This window comes from Perca fluviatilis, chromosome 7 (assembly GCF_010015445.1).
Source record: "Perca fluviatilis chromosome 7, GENO_Pfluv_1.0, whole genome shotgun sequence".
Taxonomy (NCBI): domain Eukaryota; kingdom Metazoa; phylum Chordata; class Actinopteri; order Perciformes; family Percidae; genus Perca; species Perca fluviatilis.
The window spans coordinates 38,727,768-38,751,140 of NC_053118.1; the positions used below are offsets into that span (position 1 = coordinate 38,727,768).

At 43.4% G+C, this 23,373-nt stretch overlaps 2 protein-coding genes across 4 annotated transcripts in view; both read left to right on the forward strand.

Annotated features, from left to right (window-relative positions):
• Positions 1-23,373, forward strand: part of LOC120562999 — a gene marked incomplete in the record, with an annotated part of 504,869 nt that overhangs the window by 133,723 nt on the left and 347,773 nt on the right.
• Positions 1-23,373, forward strand: part of cpne4a (copine IVa) — a 94,582-nt gene that overhangs the window by 41,989 nt on the left and 29,220 nt on the right. For all 3 annotated transcript variants that reach the window (XM_039807015.1, XM_039807017.1, XM_039807016.1), the window contains 2 exons: positions 4,607-4,705; positions 11,760-11,846. In XM_039807015.1, coding sequence (XP_039662949.1) covers positions 4,607-4,705; positions 11,760-11,846 — 186 coding nt within the window. The remainder of the gene's footprint in view (positions 1-4,606; positions 4,706-11,759; positions 11,847-23,373) is intronic.

Consider the following 23,373-nt stretch of genomic DNA (forward strand, 5'->3'; position numbering starts at 1 on the left):
TATTTCACCTATCTACAGCTAGAGGAGACTGTGATAAGCCCTATTTCACCTATCTACAGCTAGAGGAGACCATGATAAGCCCTATTTCACCTATCTACAGCTAGAGGAGACCATGATAAGCCCTATTTCACCTATCTACAGCTAGAGGAGACTGTGATAAGCCCTATTTCACCTATCTACAGCTAGAGGAGACTGTGATAAGCCCTATTTCACCTATCTACAGCTAGAGGAGACTGTGATAAGCCCTATTTCACCTATCTACAGCTAGAGCAGACTGTGATAAGCCCTATTTCACCTATCTACAGCTAGAGGAGACTGTGATAAGCCCTATTTCACCTATCTACAGCTAGAGGAGACTGTGATAAGCCCTATTTCACCTATCTACAGCTAGAGGAGACTGTGATAAGACCTATTTCACCTATCTACAGCTAGAGGAGACTGTGATAAGCCCTATTTCACCTATCTACAGCTAGAGGAGACTGTGATAAGCCCTATTTCACCTATCTACAGCTAGAGGAGACTGTGATAAGCCCTATTTCAACAAACGGTGGTGTATCCCTTTAAGGAGACTATAGTTCAAACTGTCATTCAACAACCATGGCTGAATGTGTCACCTTATCTGGCAGGGCCGCAGTTTAGTTTTCTTTGACAGACACTATGAAAAAAAAAGAAGTGTTTTATCAAACATTAAAGCTGCCGTAGGCACTTGGGCAAAAGTCGTTGGGCAAAAAAAATCATAATAATCCTAGAGGATGTTATAATTTAGGAGGTCACCGGGGCCCTCTTTTAACGATCAAAGCGCCTGGTGCAGGTGTGTTTAGGGCGTGTCCAAATCCACTGTTGCTAGTTTAAAAAAAGGGTCTGTGCGCCGGGCGCCTGGTTCTAAAGGGTTGTCCTTAGTGTCTTCATTAATCAGAGGTGTGTTTTGGGCGTAACATGCAATCAACCAATCAGAGATCATCTCCCATTCCCTTTAAAAGCCAGGCGCGTTTGGACCTTGGAGCATTGCTGTTATGATGGAGGATTTGCACCGTAATATTTTTATTTTGTAATCTTCTGCATGTGTGTGTGTGTGTGTGTGTGTGTGGGGGGGCTGCTGCTGCGTCCCTGTGTGTGTTGTAACATAGCATGGTGGGCGCGGCTTGTGCACCGGGGCCTAGGAGCATTTTACTAATGCTCTGTTAAAATAACAATGAAATGCTGCGTTATTGACTTTAGACCAGGTTTTTTTTGTTCAATGGCGCGATCACTTCCCGCTGCCTCAAGATAGCAATACTCCCAGAATGCACCTGAACACACCTCCCTGTAAGACCAGCGCGCCCAGAATGCACCTGAACACACCTCCCTGTAAGACCAGCACACCCAGAATGGCCAGAGGACCACGTTCTAAAATAGCCAATGACTGTGTGTCTGTGTCCGATGCTATGCACCTGTAAGCCAGTCAAGGAAAGGGTTAACAGAAACGTAGTCTTGGCCAATCAGAGGAGGTTTTGCCAGACTCCCGCCTTTGGCTGAGTCTCTATCTGATCTGTCAGAGGGAGAGCAGGAGACGGTTGTGAAGTTTAACGTTGGTAGAGTCCCCGGAGAAGAAGGTGGTCATTTCATGGCGCAAATTAGAATCCAAATTGAAACGTAAACAACAACAAAAAAATTCTGAATGTTAGAAAATTCTTTCAAACTGGTCGTTATCACTGAGACTTATAAAATGTCAGGTTTAGCTCCATCATAGTGTGTCAAGGCACTGTCACGTTCGCCCCTAAAGGTCCGATCCTAGAATCACCCGTGGTGAGGATTTAGGGCATGCAGTTTCTCTATCAGACGTTTTTCTGAACACTTTCTGTAAGTTCACATTTCTGCAGACTTTGCCTGAAGCAGTTACCCACAATTCACAGCGTTGTGATGTTAAAACACAAAGTTACAGTACCGGGGAAAGCCCAACAGTGTTTAAAAAATAACAGCGGTTAACGAGGAGGAGTGGCACATTGAAACATTAACCTTTTAGCTTTAAGACGGTGCGTAAAAAATGTATGAATTCAGAGGAATGCACAGCTGGTTTATTCATCAAAACATTTCTTTTAGTTTTGCCTAAAGCTGCTGTTTTGGCATTCATGAAAACATTTGTTTCATGTTGGAGTCAAAAACTAAGCCGGTGGATCGTAATTCTCAGTTTGCTGTTTTATTGGCGCTGAACGTGTCCTGCTGAATGTTTGGACTCAGAGCCTCGCTCAAATAATAACAAGACAAGGCCGTGAAAACATGAAAAGCCTGTCAGCGTGAAGAGAACATACATAATACATAAGACATTACACCTTCTATGGTTTTACAGTGAAAAAAAATAGAGGGGGGTTTTCTAGCAGCCATTAGTGCTGCTGCACAAGAAAACACACACACACACACACACACACACACACACACACACACACACACACACACACATGGAGACACACACACACACACACACATAGACACACACACACGGACACACGGACACACACACACACACACACAGACAGACACACACACACGGACAAACACACACACACACACAGACACATACACACGGACACACACACACACACGGACACACATACACACACAGAGAGATACACACACACACACACGGACACACACACAGACACACACACGGACACACACATACCAGAGCATGTACCTAACACACACACAAACAAGACACACAGCGCACACAAAAGACACAGACACACACACACGACACAGACACACACACACACACACACACACAAGGAACACACACACAAGCAGCACACCGCACACACACAGACACAGACACACAGGTCACACACAAACACACCACACACACAGGACACACACACATACACACAGAGACAAGCACACACACACGACACACAGACACACACACACACACACACAAAGACCACACAGACGGACACACACAAGGACACACACCGACACACACAGATAGACATACACATACACACACACACAAAAACAAGGAAACACACACACACACAGACACACAAGGACACACACACACACACAAGGACACACACAGACGGACAAGGCACACACAGATAGACATCACATAACACACACACACACACCACAAACAAGGAAATCACACACACACACAGACACACAAGGAAGCCACACACACACACAGCACACAGACAACAAGCACGACACACACAACACAATGACCTCGCCAACAGGCAGGACACACATGCTTAGGACACACACAGATAGACATACACATACACACACACACACAAAACAAAGGGGAAACACAATAATACAATATCACATTAAAGTGACAGCATTATTAGACACACATTACAAAGCACTTCCCACACACATTGGGACGACACATGCTAATAATACTGATAGACATAAGACATACACACACACACAGAAAGTCACACACACACACAGACACACACATACACACACACACACACATAGACAGACAAGCACGTTATATACACACACACATGCACTTTGCTGCCATGTGACAATACACAATTTTATTGTTATAGTACACAAACAGCAGCTGAAATACACACACCCACAAAATAGGGACAGACACACACACACACACAACAATTCTAATGTATTTCATACATCCACACACAGATATATTTATTTCACATCATCTCCTTGGCTATGCCTTTTCTGCATCTAATTGGCTCGGCTTCACTTCACTGGATCTCCTGTTGTCGCACCTACCGGGAGCAGGTGCTCTCCGGCAGCTCTAATTTTACCTTCAGCTGTCATTATTTCCGCTATCAATGGTGACATTTGCCACATTTCACATTTGTGTCGAAACAAAAATCAACAGACGCTGGTTATTAAAGAGAACGACGAGCCAACATTCAACAACACCGTAGGAATAAACCCAACAGAACAGTGAGACTCTGAGCTGATTGACCGCAGACTGTTTCTAAATCAGAGTCAGAATCAGAAAGCAGTGCATCAGACAGCAGTGGAGCTATATAGAATCTGGCACACAAACCAAACCAAATCACCCACCGGGAACTCAACGACTGACCGTGGTAGTGGAAGGAATGGGAGGAAGGAATGAGGACAGTGGAATGGATGGCGGTTCATCTGATATTGCAGACAAGGCATATCCATTCATACTGCGCAAGGCAGCAACCTGGCGGCACGCAGGGTTATTCATTCCGATATCAGCAATCAGGCACAGCGCGTTATTCACGACACGCGCGCGGTATCCATCCTGACACCAGCGGACGGCGCGCGAAGAACGATCCGCAGGCATAATCAGCACGATCCGATACCAGAAGAATAGTGGATAAGATAGCAGGCGGCGGCGATTGTGGACAGGTGATTGATACATCAGCATCTGATCCTGACAAGCACGTTATCCATCCGATCCCGATTACATCATGGCGGCGGGAGGGTAGGAGGTCTGAGTCTGAGTGGAATGGTCCCGAGGTAGGTTTATCCTGGTCTGAGGTGGAAGAAGGAAGGAAGAAGGAAGGAAGGAAGGAAGAGGGGGACATTTATTCTGATGGAACGTATGTCACTTTTTTCAAAGATTTTTATTTTAGCCTCCATTGAAGTTGGTTCTGTATTTTTGTCTGCTCAGTGCACCGTGTGGGACTGGGACTCAAACGGGAAACACGACTACATTGGCGAGTTCGAGGCCACGTTCAAAGAGATGAGAGGAGCCATCGATGGACGACAGGTAGCAAACTATCTTCTTTTTCACATTACCACGGCTGAATGAATGAATGAATGAATGAGTGCCTTTGGTGTGGATGAAGCAGGGGGAATCATCGAGCTAACTTTTCTCATCACCTAACCCAAACAAACACTCACACACTGTAGGGAATTATGTCTAAAATAAGGCCCTAAGGCCTGTCGAATCTAACTCCTGCTAACTTAATTCCCGCACCTTCATTCATCAGACTTAAGTTGACCAGAACACAAGAATCAATCTGAGACGAAGAGTCCAGCATTTAAGTTATAACAGACATGTGGGTAGTAGTATCCCTTACCGCAGACAAAATATATGGGGTACAGGTTCACTCAGGCTTTGTCATAATGTGCCTGACCATTTTTCCTAATCTTTTATATCTTACTTGGAGGCGTCTCTCCTCCTCTCTTCCTCCTGTCTCCACGGAGATGTTCCAGCACTTCAGATTCCTGAACTTATATGGTAGTCAGAGCTTGAGCTAACTAACTGTGTGTTCCCAAGTAGGGGGATACAAGTAAGTAGCAGGGGATACAAATTGGAGGATGGATACCTGGGCCAAGTCGGACAGATATTTAGAAATGATGTTGGGGTTCGGGTCGGGCTCGGTCACATCAGCGCGATAAGGCATTGAACATTTTAAATTTAAAACAGCTTATTATGTAGGTGCTTGCCTGCGTTAACGTGCGCTTGTTGCCCCGTGTGCGCTGATGAGCTCATCTGTTGACATTTCCGAATGCCTTCCTACAGTTGCTTAATAAAAGCTTTCCACACACACCCACGTACCTGTGTCATTAGTATGAGAAAAAAATGGACACGGGCTGGGCTCGGACAGAAAAATCCAGCCCGATCCACACTCTAATACAAATATAATAATGAGAATAACACCTTTAGAATATAGAAATATTTCTACAACACACACATGGGAGCCATCGATGGACATCAGGAAGGAAACTTCCAGATACCAGCCTCTCAAAGTCATCTTCTTTCTAAGAGAACCATGCCTGAATGAACACGAAGAGTTCTTCATTGTGAATAGTTGCATTTAACCCCAACTCTCATTATTCAGTCTGGCTTTCATGTAATGTCTTATAATCTTATAGCTTGTGTTTTTACCAATGTTGTAGTACTCCAGATCGGTCTTAAGACAAATTTCTGAAGGTTTAGGTCTTGTCTCGCTCTCGGATAAAGAGGACTCTGGATTTTATTTCAAGACCACAACTGCAGGGATATCGCTAAATTGCCTGTGCATTGTCTGTCTGATTTGGGTGTTAAAACTTGCAAATGCAACCAATAACTTGACTCGTATCTAATTTGAAATGGGTTACCGTAAAGCCCCCTCTCCCTGCCCCTTTTACACACACTCCCAAGAGCTCTGGCTGTCTGACACAAGTCTGGTCTTGGTCTTGACTCGGTCTAGACACCTCAAAGTCTCGGTCTCAACCCCTCAAAGTCTCGGTCTCAACCCCTCAAAGACTCTGTCTAAACCCTCTTAAAGTCTCGGCCACTCTGGTCTTGGTGATGACTTGGTTTAGGTGGTCCTGAGTACAACACTGTTTTTTTACTTTGGATTTTTAACTATCCATATCCTATTTGTATTAGTGTGCATTTGTCTCTAAATCAAACCTTTTTATCTGCTGTTTGTGATGGATTGATTTACCGTGTGACGCTAGCTTGGCTGAGCTAGGTTGATGAATTGTATTCCAGCAGAGGACTGAAAGAGGTCTGAACAGGTACGGTTAATATTTCAGTTAGCTGCGAACACACAGAGATGGTTTTATATTCCCCTGGGAGGCAGATGTCTGACAGAAAGTTTCTCCTTCAGCTGCACGATCAATTCCCCGGCTCTGTGAGAGTCAGACTGAGCGACACCAACTCACACTCAGAGACGCACTGTTACACGGAGACAGCCTCACATGCACACCCATGAGGATGTTTCCTGCTATTGGATGGATCAGACTAGCCATTAGGGAATACGAACAGAGGGACAAAAGGGTCTAAATTGGGCCCAAACAGTTTTCCAAACCTTACAAGGATCTCAGTCGTTTGTTCTTCCCCTCTAATATGACCAAGGCTTTAAATTAACTTGTGTCTCAGTCTCGACCCCTCAAAGTCTTGGTCTAGACCCCTCAAACTCTCGGTCTAAACCCCTCAAAGTCTCGGTCTAGACCCCTCAATGTCTCGGTCTAGACCCCTCAATGTCTCGGTCTAGACTCCTCAAAGTCTTGGTCTTGACCCCTCAAAGTCTCGGTCTAGACCCCTCAAACTCTCGGCCTAAACCCCTCAAAGTCTCGGTTTAGACCCCTCAAAGTCTCGGTCTCGACCCCTCAAAGTCTCGGTCTTGACCCCTCAAAGTCTTGGTCTAGACCTCTCAAAGTCTCGGTCTAAACTCCACAGAGCTGTGGAGGAAGGTCTGGCAAAGCGAGACTACACTACGACTCCAACACCACAACTGTACATCTAACCCTTCCTCACCTTACTTCCTGCACAATTTCCATACTTTAATTAATTATTATAGTTTATTGACATTTGACAACCTTTTGCTCAGGTTGTACTGATTTGGGGATTTGAAGACATTTGAAGATACTCCAGGAAATGACATCACAATAAGGAAACATACCAAAAGTAGGCACTGGAGGAAACCTTTGTATTGCAGAGTCCAAAGAGTTAAAAATAAATTACCTGATCTCCGTCCAGCCACGCAGCTCCAGGACATTCCCCGAACGAGCCAATTAGCAGGGTGACGGCCTTTTAGAAACGCACCTTTGGGGCCGAACGGTTTATTTAGACACCCGGCGTGATGTAATTACCCGAGCCGGAGCTAATGAAGACGCAGCTGTCGAGAGAAAGAGCTGTTGGACAGAAATGAGACAGACGCTAATTAAAACGCTCTCTGCTGACGTCTTCCAAACGCTCGGCTCGAGGTGTTTGCTCGGGAAAACTCCCTGAAGATGAGAACACACTAACAATGTGCACGTGTTGACGGAGACGCTCGCTGTCGGCTGTCTCGTTATCGGTGACAGGGAGGAATATCTTCCTTATAATGATCGTCTGTGGCGCTCTGGGGAAATGACAAAATTTTCATTAACCCAGCTGCTGAGCCTCGCTCCTTTCACACTGGAAACATTTAAATAAATCCATCTTATGAAGGCTGGAAACAGGGGGAGGAGCCAGAGGTAAACATTCAGGGTCCAAGGGGAACAGTGGTGTAGTCTAGTTTTTTTGTAGTAGGTGGTGATGCTGCATTGGATATGACACATGCCTTTGGGATGGGAGACCTGGGTTCGATTCCCACTGCAATACATCAACCAATGTGTCCCTGAGCAAGGCACTTAACCCCTAGTTGCTCCAGAGGCGTGCATCCTCTGAAATATGTAGCAACTGTAAGTCGCTTTGGATGAAAAAGTCACCTAAATGACATGTAATGTAATGAGTATATTGTCATTTTTTTCACTCAGAGCATTAGACTCGCCTGTCCCAGAGCGACAACCCCGTAGTTGTTTTTGTAACGTTATCCCGTAAAGCACATGTATCAAACTCAAGGCCTGCGGGCCAAATTCGGCCCCTCGCAGATTATGATCCAGCCCGCATATATCAATTTAGGTTCACAATACATTTTGGCCCACCTAGTTTTTGTCACTTTTTCTGACGTTTTTGCCACTTTTTCCAACATTTCTGTCACTTTTTCCGACGTATATATTTGACTTTTTCGATTAAATAAAAGCCAATCAATAAACTAAACATGTCTGGCCCTTGATGTGATTCTTATTTTCCAGTGTGGCCCTCTGGGAAGTTGAGTTTGACACCCCTGGCGTAAAGCATCAGCCTCATCTGGCTCATTTTCTGTAGTTTCTGTAAGCTAACATTATCATCTGCTGCAGTGTCACTCGAAGCGGCAGTATAACTTCAGGGGCAGGCTTACCAAATCAATGAAAGAATTTAGTTTAAATTTGCTTTTGTTTCATATATTTACTTCAGTGATTCACATTTGTTAATTTCAATGGTGTACAGCCAAGGATTCCGACATTGAAAAATGCAACATGTGTTTCAAAATGATTACGTGCAAAGGGGGAATTTATTGAAGCAGCCAAACATGAAGCATTGTAGTCGATGAATGTGTAACGGATGTGGAAGAAGACGACTTGATTGTTTCCCCAGCACTTTTTAGCTCCTGCTGAAGACATTATATTACATTACACGTCATTTAGCTGATGCTTTTATCCAAAGCGACTTACAATTGCTATATATGTCAGAGGGCGCACGCCTCTGGAGCCACTAGGGGTTATGTGTCTTGCTCAGGGACACATTGGTTGATGTATCGCAGTGGGAATTAAACCTGGATCTCCCACACCAAAGGCATGTGTCATATCCACTGCGCCATCACCACCCGATCAAGAAAACATTCATACATTTGTGGCTTCTGGTCTTCTCTTTCTTCGCCCCACTGCTCCCATGCACACAAAACAACAGAATTTCCCAGAGATGTGGACTTGAGACTTGGTGACTCGACTGTCAAAGAGTCTTAAGTTCACATTTCAGGCGATGGGTTAGGACCAAATCTTGTATTAGAAAAGAAAATACTTTTATTTGAAATTAGTTCCTCATTTCGTTTTTCAATCACATATTCACACACCCACCGGTCATTCTCACAGAGGCGATTTGGGGTTAGCCCGGTATGCAAGCTCTTTGTATGTTGGCATTGGAGGACGCTCTTTTTGGACTCAATGACAATCCATTTTGACAGCAGATATACCGCCAAATACGTGCACCTAAGTCTTCCACAAACAAAGGGAAAACACTGCAGTTGTAAGTGACTTTATCCTCCAGTGAAAACTCTCTGATTGGACGGAGCTGCACTCACAGTTTCCAACAGTAAAAAAAAAACATGAAAAACTGTAAAATCCCCCAGAAACATCAGGTCTTTTTCTACTTTCTGTCATGCAGCAGAGGAGGAGGAACAATGACTCGAGTCCCAGTGGGGAAACTCCCCCACCTCTCTTCTTTTTCATCTTCATCCTTTGTTCGGGTTTTTATTTATTGGCCTTCTTTCCACAGCTGACAGCCGGCTGCCGACTGGCGGCAGAGACACAGGAATCCCTCCGTGCCGAAGCCTCTGGGGAGTTCTCCGTTCACCTTCATCCATCCATCTCTCCCGACACAAATAGAGTCCGAACTGCTGCCTGTCACCGCGGCTCAGTGTTAGAGAGTCACTCTGAATCCTCTGCAGCCTCGTTATGGGCGGCTGAAGGATCGTCTTTTAGCTCGGAGGTTTTGTGGTTAACGCGGCCGGCTGACAGATTCTTCCTCTTCACCCTGCAGAGTTAACAAGGCTGAGACACTTTGTCGAGAGCGGAGTGATTTGGGAGAAAAAAAAAACTAATTGGGATTTCACAGACTAATATGGTATTAGATATAATTACTTTATACATCTTAAATTACAAGCCTGTGTGTTCCTGGTTTATAAACACAAATGTGTAGTAGGGCTGCCCAATATATCGTTCTTTTAACTGGCACATGAACGCATTGCAGAAGGCTGCGACGTATCGCAAAAGATACTCCGAGATTTTGAGTCTCGCTGCCTTTTATATTCAATTCAATGTTCAAGTTGTTCAATAAAAGATTCCCCCAAAACGTGTTCTTCTGGACAACAACCTTTGTCCACATATACACGTAGAAACAGGCTTTAATTACTAACAATACGGTTTCTTACATTCCTGTCTTTAAAATCTAAATTTAAAAGATAAATAGACCAATCACAACACAACGTGTTGGCGCCATGAAAATGTAATATACAGCTTCCAGACTTTCTCTGCTCCACTCCAAATCAAACCAAAAGGATAGGCACTCAACACATTCTCACTCCCATCGCGTATAATATCGACGCTTGGTCAGGCATCTTTGGTGTTCTTATTGACTCTAAAAGTCTCCTTAGCGTCAGATCTAAACACGCTTTATCCAAACGAACTGGGTCGGGACTAAAGGCGTCACTTATGACGTTAGATTCAGGAAAAGATGGTATGTGTCAGTGGTGTAGTCTACGTTATACGCAGGTATATGCAGTACACTCACTAAGAAAGCTCCAGGATTTCCATATACCCACTTAAAAATGTGCAATGAAATGGAATATCCTTTCTATTCCACTTTATGCACTATGCAAGTATATTTGATATGTACATTTCATTACACAATTCAAAGTGCTTCACATAATGCATTGACAACATAAAGAAAATATACAGCATAAACCTTTAAAATGCAAATAATAGTAAATGTTTATTCTGATTTCTTGTGCACAAGTCTCTCAAACAGACTACCTGTTTCAATAAAGGTTTAAATGAATGTATTAATCTGTTTTTAAAAAGGACTCATCTGTGTGTAAGGTTTTCTGGAGTTCAAATGGGAAAACAGATTGAATGACTTCTGTCTGTCCAGTGAAATGTGAATGTACAGTACAGGCCAAAAGTTTGGACACACCTTCTCATTCAATGCGTTTCCTTTTTATTTTCATGACTATTTACATTGTAGATTCTCACTGAAGGCATCAAAACTATGAATGAACACATATGGAATTATGTACTTAACAAAAAAGTGTGAAATAACTGAAAACATGTCTTATATTTTAGATTCTTCAAAGTAGCCACCCTTTGCTTTTTTTGATAACTCTGCAAACCCTTGGTGTTCTCTCAATGAGCTTCATGAGGTAGTCACCTGAAATGGTTTTACCTTCACAGGTGTGCTTTGTCAGGGGTTCATTAGTGGAATTATTTCCCTTATTAATAAAAAAGCAAAGGGTGGCTACTTTGAAGAATCTAAAATATAAGACATGTTTTCAGTTATTTCACACTTTTTTGTTAAGTACATAATTCCATATGTGTTCATTCATAGTTTTCAGTGAAAATCTACAATGTAAATAGTCATGAAAATAAAAAGGAAACACATTGAATGAGAAGGTGTGTCCAAACTTTTGACCTGTACTGTATATATTATATACTGTACATTTAGCTTACAGAGGAAGACAACCTGTAAAATAATGTGTTTGGGTTTTCAGGTGCAGTGGCCATGCTTGAATCCGAAATACAGAGTCAAGAAGAAGAACTACAAGAACTCTGGGATCGTCATTCTGAACCAGTGCAAGGTGCGTGTGGACGTCGAGATTAGGCCAGACTAATGCTGCGTTCCAGGCAACCTGTAACTCGTGTTTTCACAACCTTCAAATTGTGAAAGCGCCCTGAAACGGCAGTCAAACCCCTAACTTACTCCCTGTGAACTGGTACCAGATGGTTGTACTCCCAGTTACAGGTTTTGACGTCACACACACACATGTACAACAATGGCGCACCCTGTTGATGCTGTACAGACGCTGGTGATTAACGGTGAGAAATAGACATAAATAGGCAACGTAAAGTAACTCTGCACATTGTAATCAAAACAATACACATACAATTGTGTAATACTACAGGTTATGTTTATTAAATGAAGCCGAAAATATGTCGCAGACTAGAAATCGCTAGTATAAGCGCTAGCTAACGTCAATGTTTGGTAGCCGCTAGCTAACGTCAACGTTAGGTAGCCTAACCTCATCCCTGCCAATGGCACAATGTTTAGCTAGCCAGCTTTGACGTTGTGCCAAATGTCATTATTTTTATCAACAGACGCACAAATCTGCTGTACATAAACATAACTAAACTGACTTTCACTCAATCACAGTTTATCTGGAAGATCACATGCTGGAACGCTACCAAGTCGTGACTTGAAGTCGTAACTTACGGGCAAAAAATTGTGTCTGGAACGCAGCATAAATACACAAGGATGATTAAACACAGTTGGACAAAATCAACGAGGGGGCAGGCAATTACAACAGGCGGGAAAACCCACAAGGCTGGGAGGAGACCATGACACAGAGACGGTTTAGAACCATTGCTGCATCTCATAGCTCTTAAAATTGCATCCCCGACTCCCTCACTTGCCTCCCTTCCTCGCGTCTAAAGGCTGTTTTACAGTCAGACAAAATCATGTAGATCCCGTTGGTGCGCCAGAATTTAAAGTGCGCGACCAAAACCACTTATTTTTTTCAGCGGCGGGTTATAAAGTGGAAACAGGAAGCATGGACGCGTTTGAGGCCAACCAGATGCTAGGACTCTCAGAGTGACTACAAGTCTCTCTTGTAAACTTACTGGGTTAAGATGAGTTCTTTTATGGTTGAATGAAAGGCTCGATCCCACCAAGTAGCTCATCCAGTGAGGTGGTGATGGCGCAGTGGATATGACACGTGCCTTTGGTGTGAGAGATCTGGGTTCGATTCCCACTGTGATACATCAACCAATGTGTCCCTGAGCAAGACACTTAACCCCTAGTTGCTCCAGAGGTGTGCGACCTCTGACATATATAGCAATTGTAAGTCGCTTTGGATAAAATATCAGCTAAATGACATGTAATGTCAAATCAAAGCATTGACGTCAATGCTGCTGCCAGTTCTGCCGTTGTTTACCTTCTTCTTCTAGTCCGTAGAAAGAGCAAAGTCGGTAGCCTTTGCTCATTAGCGCCACCTCTGTTCAGGAGAAGACTGCGACTAGTGTCACAACTGCAACCACGCACACGTATTTCATCCCGCAACGTCCTGCTGTGACATGAACTACAACGATTACCTTCAAAGTCACTGTTCCACTATCTTTAATGTGACTATTATCGCCACTGTTCATCACACCCCGAACCGGCCCGTCAGACACCGCCCTACCAGGAGTCTGGGTCTGCCGAGGTTTCTTCCTAAAAGGGAGTTTTTCCTTGCCACTGTCGCAATAGCCACTGCTAATGCTTGCTCTTGAGGGAATTACTGTAATTGTTGGGGCTTTGTAATTTATAGAGTGTGGTCTAGACACACTCTATCTGTAAAGTGTCTCGAGATAACTCTGTTATGATTTGATACTATAAATAAAATTGAATTGAATTGAATTGTATAAATAGTTTTGGTACTCCCATGACGTCCCACTGGTGTGCGACAGGTCAGGTACGGTGAGCATACTGATCGCTTTAATCTCTCTCGCCGAGGAGGCACGGGAGAGACACGAGGAAATCATGGGAGGAGAGAGGAACCTATTGACATCAGGATGGCCGAAAGCCTACGCAATTTCCACTGAAGGCTAAAATCACATAAATATATATATATATATTTCTTGAAGCTGCACTTTCATGGCTCTTTGTAGTTTTGCTAATGTACTTGCACTTACTACTTGGATTTTGCACCTTCAGGGTTGAACTCATTTAATTGGAAGTCGCTCTGGATAAAAGCCTCAGCTAAATGACATGTAATGTAATGTAATGGAACCGAGGAAATGTGTTTTAGAGGGATGACATCAACTTCAACTTTATTTGTGTCCCCGAAGGGCGATTAGGTGTGCAGCAAGTATAAACACATACAAGATACATAAATACATACAAGTTCTACACACAGTCCAACTGGAACACAACCGTAACATAACTTGTTCAATTTTAAATGACAGCTCCTATCCACTGCACACCGAGTTTCAGCTTCTCCCCTCTGGGCGTAGGTTTACAATCCCTAAGTGTAGAACAAAAGGACACAAAAGCAGTTTTGTCTCTGCAGCCATTACACTGAGGAATAAGTCATAGCTAAACTCAACCCGTTTTCACTCCAAACTGGTAAAAAAACGGACGTTTGGACAGTGGCTGTCAGCGTCTTAAGTGACGAAAAAAGCACCATTCAGCATGTTTATATAACGTACCAGGGAGAGCAGCAGCTACACGGGGTTTAGAGAGTAGTATGTAAGGCCGAAATTCTGCACAGGGAGGTTGGTCGGGGTGGAGGATGGGTCAGACACAGCACTTTCACCCAGGATACCGGGGATTGTGTCCTGCAAGTTTCTTCTTTAACCGTGCCGATATTCCTGCATGTAATGGAAACGTAAGCCCAACCACGACCTTTTTCTAAACTCAACCGTACCGTTCCTGCGTGTCACGGACCTTTTCCTTAACATAACTGCGTCAAAAGGGACGCCAATAGTCCCAACCGAGCGCGTTTAGTTAAAGCGCGTTATGTGATGCTTGTGGTGTCTTTAATAACAATGCTGCGGTGATGTATGGAGAGGAATTCGCCGACACTGTTCTTGATCGTAAAAGGTTTATTACATCAAAGAATTCAGCATCAATTTACAAGCTTCTGCAGAAACTTGGAGATACGACAGACCTGGTCCCAAAACAAGTCGCTCTGAGCTTCTGCTGTTGAAACACTGTATATATGGGTATGGGGTAACATAAGATGTAGTTATGTGGGGGTTAGAAAGCAAGAATAGACAAAGCCCATATAGGTCTCTAACAGAGACATAAGGTAAAGTTGTAAATCTTCAGAGAGCAAATTCCATATAGACTCAGCAAAATTGTATACCTGCTCTTAACAGAACAAGAATAGAGCAAGGTTGTAACTCCAGATACTACATGCTGAAGGAGACTTTTAGCGTCAATAACAACGACAAAGGCACCTGACCAAGCCTCTGTATTTTTCGAGATGGGAGTGAGAACCTGTTGCTATACTTTGCATATATTGTTGCTTTTATGTATTTTATTTTAACCTTTATGTATGTTTTCCCAACCTAAACAAGTTTTTACTGATTCATTCTGTTTTACTTTCTTTTTACTATTAGTATTTTAGTTCACATCAATATTTAAGTATAATCTGGACCGGTAAGAACTTTTGAATTAAAATTTTTGCCATTTCTTAAATGACACTGTCTTAAGTTGAATGATGTGTGATATGTGCCTCTTTGTTTTTTTTCCCGTATGTGTGTACGAGGCCTCTACTGGAAACAAAATCTACCTCTGGGTACAAATAAAGTAACTTGAACTTGATGGATAGCAGCGTCAATGTAACCTACATAGGATAGGAAAAAGTGATGAAGGTGAAAACGGATGCGACATCCTTTCACCCCGTAGTCACCAAAGTAAATATTGGAGCCGTTCTTCAACAAGCCACATATCTCCAGAACATTCTGACAGTAAAATGGCATTTTTCAGACGGACACATCAGGAGAAAAATAACAGTTTGAGACCTGTTTCTATCTCAGGACCGAACTCTCACGAGATCTGACGACACAGAGAAGCTAACGTCAGCTAACGTTTGTGAACACCCTGACAAAACTAATCTCTGTGATGCTAAATATGTCTTTTAGCTGTATAAATATCTAACGTTTGCAAATTATACAAATCGTCACCTTCCTAAAATAATGGCATAAGTCATTTTTTCAGGTTTTTCAGAAAAAACTGAACGGCCTAAGTCACACGCTGGACATAGGCCTTAATACTAAAAAGTGTAGAATCACAAGACCTGTTCAACTTAGGATGTAGGCAATTTTACCAGAGGTGGCCGGCACCATGAGGAGATGATATAGGCAAAATAATTATAATTTTGTCAAAAAATGACTTTGGTGATTGGTGACAAAATATAACTTTTCACCCATACACGTTTACGACACTTTTAAACGAGGCCACGCCCCTTTAGGAGACAGGAAGTGTGGACCGTTTCATACCATTGGCGCTGCTTGAAATGCGTTATCTTTAGTTATAGAGGATCTTTGACATGACATGACACATGATGGGTGAGTCTTCAAAAATAAAACAGGAAGCAGACATAACAAAAACTCAGGATCGTGACGATCAATACAAGAGTAAAAGGTGAACCTATGAAGTACAAAAGTTATAATATTAGTGAGACAGAAAGAAAGACAAAGGCCAGGCATGGTTGGAGATGTGCTTTACAGGGTATGAGAGATAATTTCTATCTATTAGTGTTGGCTGATGATTGTCTGAGGCGGTAGTCAGAGGGCAGGGGGGTTATATCGAATATAATGGATTCTGACTGTTTGTTGTTTAGATCTTTTTGTGCTAATAATTTAGCTGCTGACATTCGTCACCCTTGTTAATGGGTTTTTCTGTCTGAGGTTGAGCGAAATGAAAGTGAAAACTGACTAAAGATAATTATTATATCAGCTATTATAGCTGATATAATAATTATCTTTTGTCATCTTTTTATCAACAACTTTTTTGGAGAAGATGAGCAACAACTTCTATAGTTATACTTCAATCTTCATGAATCTCATGAAGATTTTCCTCATAATAAAGCTATGGAAGGCACTTTGTTTTTTGCCTCATTGGGCAAAAGTCCCATAATAATCGTTAAGCAAATTATAATTCAAGTTTCCTGGGGGATAATGAGACTTGTGCACATTCTCTTGGCTCTGTTTTCAGGCTTTAGAAAATCTAGCCTGTGACAGGAGACTTTGGCCAATCTCAGGTCATTTCAGAGAGAGAGAGAGAGAGATAGAGCATTCTTATTGGCTGGTCTGTGAAAAACTGATATAATGGATTCTGACTGTTGTTTAGATCTTTTTGCCCAAGTACTAATAATTTAGCTGCTGACATTCGTCACCCTTGTTAATGGGTTTTTCTGTCTGAGGTTGAGCGATACATGCCGGGAAATAAATGAAAGTGAAAACTCAATAGTCTATCCCTCATTCACAAAAAAAGATAATTATTATATCAGCTATCAACAACTTTTTTGGAGATGATGAGCAACAATTTCTATAGTTATATTTCAAACTTCATGAATCACATGAAGATTATCCTCATATTAAAGCTGTGGTAGGCACTACATTTTTTGCCTCATTGGGCAAAAATCCTAGCCTGACGTGGTCCTACTCAGATTCTAGTCAGAATGTGAGTCTGAAACTGCTCCATTGGGCTGTGATTATGGGGCGTGTTCCAACCGAACCAGGAAAAAAAAATGCCTCTGCATTCATTGGATAGACCTCCAACCAATCAGAGCAACGGAACTCAACTCAACTGTCAACAGAACTCAAAACTGTATCGTCTCATTTGCAACCACTCTTTGCACAATGCATTCGTTCTAACTTCCGACTTTTAGACTGTTTTGAAGCTGGATATATCATTTGTTGCGTGTAAATATGAATGTGGATAACGTTAGTGATAGTGACATGCTCGCTACAGTTGCATTCCTAGAGATGGATCGGTGAAAACACGTTTTATTTCAATGATTCACGGCTTTGTTGTAGCGCCGCTGGGCGCTCCCTCTCTTCACTCTCTCTCTATCTTGCTCCACCATATAACGCTACTGTGCTTTCGGGCAGTTGTTGAGGCTCCTCCGCTGAGGATTTTAAAATGAATGCGCTGTCGATATCGTCTGTAACAGACGCGATGGTGGAATCTACACATCTCAGTTCTCCAGCGGCAGCCACCTGTTGTAAACAAATCCAACCCAAGCGCTCTTTGGTGATGTGGTTGATTCTGTTTCTGTTGATCATCTGTCCGACAATCTGATTGGTCCGAACAGATCCTGTTCGGGCAATAATTGCTCCTCAATGGAGCAAGTCCATACCGAACTTCCCGACCTCGAATGTTGTGGGCGGGGCTAAGTTCGGCTGGTATCCAGGCCACAAAAATCCCATAATAATCGTTTAATTTAATTAAAATTATTACTATACATATTATTAAACACGTTTTCTGGGGGGAAACGAGACTTCTGCACCTTTTCTTGGCTCTGTTTTCAGGCTTTAGAAAATCTAGCCTGTGACCGGAGGCTTTGGCCAATCACAGGTCATTTTAGAGAGAGAGAAAGAGACAGAGAGAGAGAGAGAGAGAGAGAGAGAGAGAGAGAGAGATCCAATTGGCTGGTCTGTGAATGCATTGCCTGTGTGACAGAGAGGGGAGAGAGAGATTGGCAGGAAGACGTCTCACTCTGCTTCAAATTCTGGCGTTTATTTTGCTTTCTACCAGTGTTGTAGTCGAGACCACCTAAACAGAGACCAAGTTATCACCAAGACCAGAGTGTATTGAGACCGAGACAAGAACGAGACTTTGAGGGGTAGAGACCGAGACTTTGAGGGGTAGAGACCGAGACTATGAGGGGTAGAGACTAAGACTATGATGGGTAGAGACCAAGACTTTGAGGGGTCTAGACCGAGACTTTGAGGGGTCTAGACGGAGACTTTGAGGGGTCTACCCCGAGACTTTGAGGGGTCGAGACTTTGAGGGGTCGAGACCGAGACTTTGAGGCGTCTAGACCGAGACTTTGAGGCGTCTAGACCGAGACTTTGAGGGGTTAAGACCGAGACTTCGAGGGGTAAGACCGAATCTTTGAGGGGTTGAGTACGAGACTTTGAGGGGTCTAGACAGAGTAAAAATGCAGTCGATTCCGAGACGAGAGTACTACAACACTGCTTTCTGCCCTGTAAAAGAATTTCTTCAGAAAGAAGACGATGATGAGTCAACGGTGTGAAGAATCAGATTCCTTAAACTCTGTGATTGCTAAGGACCTTTTTTCAGGGCTCGATTTGGACCAAACTGTAAGTGAGAATTATATATGAATGTCAAACTGTCCACGTCTTGCCGTGGATTTGATTCTCTTTTTCCAGCGTTGCGCTTAGTGAAATTACGTTTGCATTCAAACGTGATCTTTCCAGTTGAGATGAAGCTTCTTGTTATTTTCGGAGGCTGCCGCTGCTGCTGGCTGACAGACTAAACCAATTAGAGAGCGCTGAGCAGCCTGAATAACCTGACATTTGCTGCCAGACGATGCTGAACGGTTCTCAGACGAGTCAGGGGAATCCTGCCTCCGCCCGCCGAGCGAGAGCCAGATAACATTTAGCCTGATGACACTCGACACATGAAAAGTTCCCGCTTCAAAATGAGTTAAGTGTCACAGAATGAGGCGCAGCAAAAACACGGAAACAAATTACTGAGCTGCTCTTAAGGCAGATGGCTCATTTGCAATCGATGGATGGAGGCAGGACATTAAACCAAATGTTTTTTTAAGAGCAGGAAGGCGAGTGAGTGCTGAGATGACAGAATGAGAGCAGGTTTGCAGGCCGAAACACTGACCATTTTCTGATAGCTGATATTTAATGATAATCAAGCTGCAGATAGTTTCTTAAACATCCTGTCTGATCTCAGTCTGTCAGAGCAACGGAGGCAGGAATACCAAGGGGCCAACACTCCAAAACCCAAACATATAAAGGTAGTCAGGCTACGGTGATATTTCAATATGGAGAGACTTCGTTGCAGATATGCAAAGGTTTATTTGTACATATACATAATATGAAATGTACAGAGTATTTGGAGATTAGACTCCATCGTTATAAAATCATTTTAAAAGGGGTAGAAAAACCAAGACATATCCCTCCCGATGGAGTCTAGACACTGGTGGTGGTGTGAAGGAGCCCGAAGACCGGACCGAGGAGCTGACGGGAGCGGTCTGCCTGGAGAAAGAGACCCATGCTATGTTTCCACGTGGCCGGCTATTTTCATAAACAGACATTTCAACCTCTCCGTTTTCAAAAATAACATCGTGCACAGCTGTCAGAAAAGTGTTCGTTTACACGTACCCGTGTATATATGCCATCAATGCAGCCAAGAGCACGCCAGACCTGTAGGTGGCGGTGTAAACGAGAAGCTCAAGCCCACGTTAGCCAATCAGAATCCAGACAATAGCAACAACAGCAACCAATCACTTCCTCTCTCTCTCTCTCTCTCGGCTGCCTAAACCTCCGTTTGTCTCAGTTTACGTGCAAATGTGCAAACGAAGATTTCAAAAATCTCCCCTCTGGCCGGAGGTTTTTACAAAGACTCGGTTTCAGAGGAGAATTCTCCGTTTGCGTGTAAACGAAGGGAAATGTCTCCGTTTGTAAAAATAACCATGTACGTGTAAACAGAGTCTCAGGGTGCCGTGGGTGACGATGACTGGAGGTGGAAGGGGAGGAGGAGGGTTGCACTCTTTGCCTGAAATGACAACTGACAGCAGCAGAAAGAAGAACAGATATAAAGCAGGGCTGTCATGCTGTGATCGGCTCATGAAATTCATGGCAGCTTCTGATTGGTTTAACAGAAAAGTGAATGCCTCAAAACAGCTGTTCAGTTTTAGGAAGAGAGAGAGTTGGATGAAATTTAGAAGTCTTCCTAAAATAATTCATTCATATAGCAAAGCAAAGAAACAAATATGCACATTCAGAGAGAAGCTGGAAGTCGGGTATGTCTGGAAGTTTAGCCTGATATATCAAAATAGTTTGAAGAGTCAGTTTGAATAAAAAAACAGGTAATAAAAAGGTAATCTTAAATGGAGTTAGCCAACTAACAAGTCCTCCAAACCATATGGCGATATACGTACAGAGCAGGTAACGGTGGCGGTTTTAACCACGTTGTTAACATTGTGAAACGGTCCCAGTTTGGTTAGGTTTAGACACCAAAACTACTGAGTTAAGGTGATGAAAAGATGGAGGTTTGGGTCCAAATCAGACTTTCCTTTAGTTCCTCAAGGTTAAGCATGTGACGCAAATATTAAAGCAATATCTCTCTGCAGTTATTTTATAATTTATAGAAAGGAAGTGAAGCCAGTGGCTGCCTGGAAAGAAGGAACTCTAAACTCTGCAGGAGGATTTAAAAATGATTATCATGGTTGTGGTTACAGGTCAGTCTGTGTGTGGAGTCCAGATCAGAGCTGCAGGTTTATCTGAGCTTCAGGGTTTTATCTCAGCTGCACAGGTGTTTCTGTTCTTTATCCAACCAGTCCTCTACAGCACTGGGTCCTAAGCGTTTTTCAATAATGTTCCCCCAGTTTTTTTAAGCTATGTACCCCATAACCAGTGTGAATAATGTTTGGTAGAAAAAAACAAGTCTCTATAAAGAGGGAGAATACCGAGATGTCAGCGATAGATTTACTAAACAACAGCCTTGGACCTGGAAAACATTTAAATGATGATAGAAAAAGGAGACAAAAACTTGGAAAAGGACGGTAGAAAGAAGGACGTAAGGCAATAGTTCGAAAATAGTAATAAAAACTTTGAAAAAAACACAGTAGAAAGAACGAAGGCAACACTAGGGCGACAAAAGGGACAAAAAATTCAAAAAAGGTGACAAAGTTCGAAAAAAGTGACAAACTTGGAGAAAAAAAAGACAGTAGAAGTAACTACAGCCTTGTAACTGAAAAATATTTTGCAAGAAGTGTCACGTACCCCCTGCAGTCCTCCAGAGTACCCCTAGGGGGACACGTACCCCCTGCAGTCCTCCAGAGTACCCCTAGGGGGACACGTACCCCCTGCAGTCCTCCAGAGTACCACTAGGGGGACACGTACCCCCTGCAGTCCTCCAGAGTACCCCTAGGGGGACACGTACCCCCTGCAGTCCTCCAGAGTACCCCTAGGGGGACACGTACCCCCTGCAGTCCTCCAGAGTACCCCTAGGGGGACGCAATATTACGAATCCCACTATGGCCACACCAAGACCCGCTCTTCAATAGCATTTATTGGCTAGGCATCTATGAGAACGAAAGGTAACGTAACCCCATTTTTTCAGGTCCTATCCCCTGACCAATCAGCTTTAACCTTAACCACTCGAGGTCAATGCCTAACCACAACCAATTGAGCTGCTTTGTAGCGCTTAGCGGATAACGGTGGTACTGCACCCCATGGCCCAGAAAGACTTTTCACATAGACATTACATGGCGAAAGAAACGTCTATATTTCAGCGGATCATTAGTTTCGGGGTATATAACTTACCAGCTTGAACAATGAAAGGGTCCTTGTTTAAAACGTTACATTTTTAACATTTTTAACATTCACTAGAAGCGAATACAGAATTATTAAATTTGAAATGATGAACGTGCATAATGGAGCGAGCACACCATCGGGCCTGCGCCCCCGCCCGAGTCGCCTGCACTGCGCATGCTCATATGACTGTTTTGAGTCCTGGTCCTGTAGCTGTAATAATCTAATAGATGTAGCTCCAGCAGCTAATGGCTGTAATTCACCATGTGTTCTATTAATACATCCATGGTATTATCTTATGATACACCTGAGGGATGGATGGATGCTGTAAAGACTGTTACGTGGATGTAACGTCATTAGCGTTTCCCAAAACTGCCAGGGCTATCAGCTAGTAGCTAACATCTGTGGTAGCTAGCATGAGAGAATGGTAACACTGTACATAGATAACGTTACAGACGCCTTGGTTTTCTCAAAACATCCATCGTTTATTTTGATAAGCATTACTAATTAATACATGGCAAAGTGAAGCATTATAATGAACACTGTATATTGAATATTTTAGACAATGAAATGGCAAGTTCATGAGTTACGCTACGTTTACCGATGTAGAGACGCGCGAGAGAAGCTCATGAACGCGCATGTTGCTACCGGTTGCTACGACAACACAAACAAATTCTTGCTAGTGCGCGTGTCCATCGTGACGTCATGGGCGAAGAATGCGGAAGAGCCGAGCGCCATGTTGTCTTAATGCGCTTTTGAGCACTCTCCCGCCGAACACTGTAACCAGTTCTCTTAATACATCCATGGGGGACACGTACCCTCTGCAGTCCTCCAGAGTACCCCTAGGGAGACACGTACCCTCTGCAGTCCTCCAGAGTACCTCTAGGGAGACACGTACCCTCTGCAGTCCTCCAGAGTACCTCTAGGGAGACACGTACCCCTGCAGTCCTCCAGAGAACCTCTAGGGAGACACGTACCCTCTGCAGTCCTCCAGAGTACCTCTAGGGAGACACGTACCCTCTGCAGTCCTCCAGAGTACCCCTAGGGGGACAAGTACCCCCTGCAGTCCTCCAGAGTACCTCTAGGGAGACACGTACCCTC